At 42.8% G+C, this 5,991-nt stretch overlaps 1 protein-coding gene across 1 annotated transcript; it reads left to right on the plus strand.

Moving 5' to 3' along the window:
• Positions 1 to 1,065: 1,065 nt before the first annotated feature.
• LOC137465329 (inositol 1,4,5-trisphosphate receptor-interacting protein-like 1) lies at positions 1,066 to 2,784 on the plus strand. Its single transcript, XM_068177352.1, has 2 exons — positions 1,066 to 1,795; positions 1,901 to 2,784. Exons 1-2 carry the CDS (start codon positions 1,066 to 1,068, stop codon positions 2,782 to 2,784), a joined length of 1,614 nt encoding a protein of 537 aa, XP_068033453.1.
• The last annotated feature ends 3,207 nt before the right edge of the window (positions 2,785 to 5,991 follow it).

Raw genomic sequence — 5,991 nt, forward strand, 5'->3', positions numbered from 1 at the left:
CAACAGCAGCAACAACAGAAGCTATTGCATCATCTCGATGGTACAGATTATTGCTAATGGAATACAGCAGGCGAACTTTCACAGTATGATCAGTGCATTTTATGCAGTAGAAATGAAAAATAGTGCTGCTCTTTTTCAATAGCTGTTCTTTTGGAAAGACTTTTGTGTTTATAAAGCAGAAAATTGCCAAGTAGAAATACAAGTAAGAGGGAGTAGATGACTTTTAAACTTTTATTCCACACATTTTTACAGACTCATCAGGTGCAAAAGTATCCTTTTACACAGAAGAGAAACATAATTCTCTTTACTGCTAAAATTACTGCTCCTTGCTGAACTGCAAGGGAGCAGGTATGATCATCAGTCACTCAGTTGGCAACTTGACAACTGGACAACACAAATGCCACTTACCATCACTTCCATAAAGATGAAGATGGTCTGCATCTCTTCTTCCCAGTGATAGCAATTACAGAGTATGGTTACTAAGGTTGATTGGACTTGATCCAATTGCCACTACAATGTAAGAGACCCAACATATGTCCAGCAAGCCTGAAACTAGTGCTGTGCAGGACTGTCTGTTCTCACCAAAATCAGTGTATAGAAAAAGGGGAGAAAAAAAGAAGACAGATTAAAAAACACATTGCTCAAAAGATTGATATCAATAATCATCCAATACCTTACTCAAAAATATTTCAAACTCACTGTAAGACAGTGTCCCCTGACAGTGCCACAACAGGAACAGAGAGGGTGCCAGGCAGAGACCCCTTCCCCACCACCAGGATATTCACTGGCACACATCCAGGGGTGGCACAAAGGCCCAAGAGCACAACCTCAAGCATAGACATCAGTGCAGAGGGAACCGATGCCATCCCATGGGAGGAGATCTCAGCAAGAAAAGCATCCAAGTGTTGTGCCAGCCCATTTTACATTTGACAGGAGTTCCAGGGGCTTCTGCTGCTATGTGGAGGGAGCCCCCGGGGGCCCGTTTATGCTTGGTGGGCCTGCACTGTACTGCTGTGGGGGCTTTGTCTGCCTCCAGCCACTCTGAGTGGCTGAGCCAGGGTGGGGATGAAGGGTGGGGCTGGCTGTCATGTGCTGTTGCACCAGGGACAGCCCTTCATTGGAGATCCTTGGGCAGGGCATGCTGCTGCTGCTGCTGGGGCAGCAGGATGGGCCTTGCTGTGTGCCAGCTCTCTGGGGACCTGTCCTCCCTGCCCCCAGATCCCTGGGATTTGCATCCCTGCTGTCCCCAGTGCCAGCTGCCTCCCTCCCAGTGCCACTCGAGGCTTTCTCTCCATCCTCCTGCAGACCATAGATTCCTGGGTACTCTGGTTCTTGCTCTTGCAAAGCCTTGTCCAGTACCCGCAGCCTGCAGGCGATGGTTTGGATGAGGTGACGTGCCTGCGAACAGAGGCACATGTGAAGCTCCAGGAACGGGAGAGGATTTGGGTGGAGCAGGAGCTGGAGCGGCTCATGCTGAAGCCGAGCGGCGCATCCTGGGGAGACCTGCTCTGGTCTGCCTTGCAGCACTGGCAGGTGTGGGTATTTGCTGGGCTCCTGCTCTTCCTCTTGGCACTGTGGCTTATGTGGAGGAAAAGAAGCCATCAGGCACAGAGCAGTGACCAGGAGGAGAATGAGGAAGAGGATGAGGTATGGGAATATGATCTGGGATGGTTTCTAGAGGAGTGCATTCAGTGGTCCGTACAGGACCTGCAGACAGGCTGTGAGAGGACAGCAGCCCTGACGGACAACTTCACAGCTGTCCTCAGGCATGTCTTGAGAAGAACGTATCTTCCTGGTGCTGCAAGGAGCCATTGTTCTTGGCAGTGCCTTTGAAGGTTGTACTGCCCATGAGGAGAAGGAAATCATGTGCCATGTGCTGGTACTGTCACTCCTCCCCAAGGCCACACCTTCCACCTGGAGCATGACACTGAGGAGCAGAGGCCTGGCAGCAAGTTCCATGTCCATGTGGAGCTGGAGTACTGCTGCCCAAGGAGGCAGCCGGGTGCCAGCCTGCTGTGCTTCCTGCACCACCGTGAGGTGGTTAGGAGGAGGACTCAGCATTTCAATCTCCTAGACACCCTGTGCACCAGCTCCTACCTTGATGTGAGGAAAACTGCCCACTGGTTCTGCGCGCCGGTGAGATCAACCTGGCGGTGTTTGCCCTGGTCACACAGTTTGCCTTTAGTGCTGCTGCCCTCCAAACACTCCTGCAAACTCAGGCTGACCAACGAGGAAGGAAGCTCCCGGGTTAATGTGCTCTTTGGGGTGCAGCAAGGCACCCCAGACATCTTTGTGAGCAGCCAGCCTCAAGGGGCCCAGACCCCAAGCACAATGTGGCCTGAGACCTACGCTGTGACAGAGATCAATTTCTGCAGGTACATGGCCAGGCAGGCCCCCCAGGACAGCTCGCACCTCAAATGCCTGCAGCCCTTGGCCGGTGTTCTTGCATGCAAGGACTTTTCCATCTATTCCATCAAGACCATCGTCATGTATCTGCTGAGCACCGTGCCAGTGTCGCAGTGGCACAGGAGACACTTTGTGCTTCAGCTCGCAGATCTCCTGGAGCAGCTGTGCTTATCCCTGGAAGAGAAACCCCTGGAGAATTTTACTGTGGGCAGCCAGAGGCTTCCAGATATCAGTTTGCCGCCAGATGTACGAACAGCTGAGCCACCCAACTTCTTCCACCTCCTGGCACTGGACCCGGCTGCCCGCTCCCAGGCGATGGAAGCCTCCCTCAATCCACGCCATGGCCTGGCAGGAGTGCCGGCCTATGGCCGTTGTTAGCGGGGCTCGTGCACAGAGCTGTGCTTGTGGGGCTGGCAGCTGGTGCCCAGGAGCAGCTGTGGCAAAGACAGGAACTCACAGGCTACAGAGAAAAGTAGATGAATATATAGCTATAGTGTGTGTGTATATGTATATAACTAGGAAGATTTTTATGAACAAATATGTTTTTAATAGATCCATTTGATATTGATAGTTTATTAGTTATACTATTTTATAAAAAGATATAGGAGATCTAGAGCATTACTGTCGTGACACATATTAATACTCTCTTGTGCCTGCATTTATGAGAGGCAAGATTTTTACTACATAGATATTTCAATAAAATATATATTATACACATATTTAATTCAGAACAATAATTTAATAAATCATATGGAAATGAAATAAAAACTAATTCTATATAATTCCTATATAATTTCAAAGAGTAACATATTTATAAGTAAAAGTTTATTAAATACGTATAGTTTTGTATAACAAAAACAGGTCATCATAATAAATACAATATTCAAACAATAGAAATTTAGTGTGTCTATCCTGTCACTATCAATAGTAACATGCATTAACACTCTGTAGTTACTGCATTCATGGCAGGCAAGTTTTCTATTACATCAATATATTTCTAAAGCAGATAAAATGCAGACCACATTTCTCATATTTTCATGTGGAAATATAGCCATAGACAGTGTCACTCTTTGGTGGCACATCTGTTAATGGTGTGGATCAGGCAATGAAATGACTAGGGCTTTTCCCATCATTTTCATGGAATATGAATGTCAACCCCTCACAGAATAATTCATGAAAAAGATAAGAAAATAATTGGCAAAGAAGAAGACTTGGAAAACAAAATTTCAGTTTGCACTTTTAAGAAAAGCGGGATTTTGTCCTTAAGGATATTTTTAATTTATGTACTTGCTTTAAAAAGCACATAGCCTGTAAAGGTGTTAATTCAATATAACACATTCTGTCTCATAGAATTTATTTAAGTTAAAATGTCATGCTGGTTACATTCAAAATAAGATTTAATTATAACTCTTTTTTTTTTTTTTTTTAATTTGTTAGATCATTTTGATGTTCTATCAGCTACAGACCTCTGTAAAATATGTTGCTAGATTTCTGTATTTCTGATTGTCACGGGCTATTAGGGCTCGTGCATATGCGCAAACCTATTTCCTTAACATTACACTGAGAAAAGATGTGTGCAGTAAAGATCAAGAGAGAAACCAACGATGACCCATTTTGAATTTCAAAATGAAGTGTATTTGTGCTCTGGAAAAAAGAAGGACAATACTATGATAGTGAAAAAAAACCCTGGGGTGTCTCCTTCTCATACCTGACCCACCAGAAACCCAAAAGAAATAATATTTTGTTTTTCTCTCTGAATAATTTATACTATTTAGGTGGTTGAAGCAGGGAGCTGATGAGGGTTGCTCAGACTTAGCTTAGACTTTGGGCATTCAGTGAGAAACTTCTCCATTCAGGAATAATCAACTTTCAATCCCCACACAATTAATGGAAAGAATATGTCAATTAATCCATCCTAAAACATAAATCTGGGTATGCCCATTTTAAGCTGAAAATACATCAAAAGCTTTTTGTTACCTTGCTGTGGCTGGCATGGTTTTTGCAATAAATTATAGAAGAGAAAGGAAATTGCAAATTTGTCATGCATTTTGTTTTGCTATAATTTTATATCATATAATTAGGAAGTAAAAGTAAACTGAAGGTATTTGCTCCCTGTCATTGTCAGTGGAAAACAGAGATGAATCCCCATATTCTACTTGTACAAGAGACTTTATGTTTGGTATTGCCAACCAACTGGAAAAGCAGAATGATATCATCTTTCTTTACTATTTGTCTGCTTTTTTAGATCCATCAAAGAGGTGATAATGATTTTTTAACAACAAGGAGAAGAAGTTTTACCTGTGATTTCAGAAGGAGATACTGTGAAGGAGAAATGAGGAAAAAATGCAAAAAACCAAACACAAAAAAGCCCAAAACACCCACAAATCGATCATCTTTCCTCATTAGGAGCTTAAGAAGCTCCTACCATTTGTCCTGTATGTGTCTGATAAATGTCCTGATTTCCTGCAATGTAAGATGCAGAGTAGAGTGCGGGTTTTTTTCCTGTACAAAATGAACTTGAGCAGGTGAATAACTTTAGTCCACAGCTCTGGGTGAGACCATCAAGGACCTTGAGACCTGTCCACATAGCTACATGTCACCTAATGTCCTTGTGATACTGGTTACAAGAAATTTTTTTCTAACCTCAACATGAGAACACTTTTAAAGCAGGAACCTGTGAGTGAGACAGCACTGATATTGGAAAGCTTCTGGCTGTCACTGGTGCACCAAACTATTCTGCTCAGGGGACTTTTTCCAGTGGCAGCTAATTGCTGACATTTCAGAAGAAAACCAATTTTCTCTGTCTCCCAGAAGCAAAGTTAGACAACAAGCAAGAAGATAATATTTCTTCCCTCTGCCTACAGGCAACAGTAGAGCTTGGAAGTATTCAGTGAAGTAATTAAATACTGCTATGAACAGAGCATGACAAACTCTCCATGTTTTGTCTCCTTTCATCCCCCTTTTTAGGAAGCCAAACAAATGATCTTATCCTGATAATGTATGGTTTAATTTCAAGTTCCTATCTCACCCTTTTCCTATCTTACAATCTCCCCTTGAACAAATCACACTCCAAATTTCCATGATTTAATCTCTCCTAGTGAAATAATTCAACTTCATAATCTCAATTACTATCTGGGACATTCTTACAGAACTTCCCTTGCTGTTAGAGTCCTTCTAATTTTCAGTTTTAAAAGTTTATATAGAACATAGTTCTCTAATTTACTGTTTCCTACTACTAGTCCCCAGATTTAAGCATCTCCCTCTCAGTCATCTCTAGGTTCCCCAAACTGTCCTCTTTAAATCCATTATAAAATAGATTGTGACTTCCATAACTATCTGTCCTTGTTAAATTTGTTTTTCTCTTTTTTATTATAGGTGAGAAAAAGTTTAGGTTTAAAAGTGGCAGATAAACTTTAGACAGCCCTACCTTATGGAATTAACTGAACCCTAGATGAGACACATGATGCCAGAATAAAGGAAAATGTTGGTGGGTGCACAGAGATTGAAACTTCGGGATATTATGGTCTGTGCTCTCTGTAAACTAGTACAAAATAATTATTTCAACACGATTTATCTGAAGGTTTT

This window comes from Anomalospiza imberbis, chromosome 1, assembly GCF_031753505.1.
Source record: "Anomalospiza imberbis isolate Cuckoo-Finch-1a 21T00152 chromosome 1, ASM3175350v1, whole genome shotgun sequence".
Lineage (NCBI taxonomy): Eukaryota > Metazoa > Chordata > Aves > Passeriformes > Viduidae > Anomalospiza > Anomalospiza imberbis.

Bases quoted from the DNA above. Each gene is read 5' to 3' on its own strand.
- LOC137465329 (XM_068177352.1), top strand. From the start codon at position 1,066: ATGAAGGGTGGGGCTGGCTGTCATGTGCTGTTGCACCAGGGACAGCCC. The intron at 1,796-1,900 runs GTGCTGCAAGGA...CTCCTCCCCAAG, and splicing joins GAGAAGAACGTATCTTCCTG to GCCACACCTTCCACCTGGAG.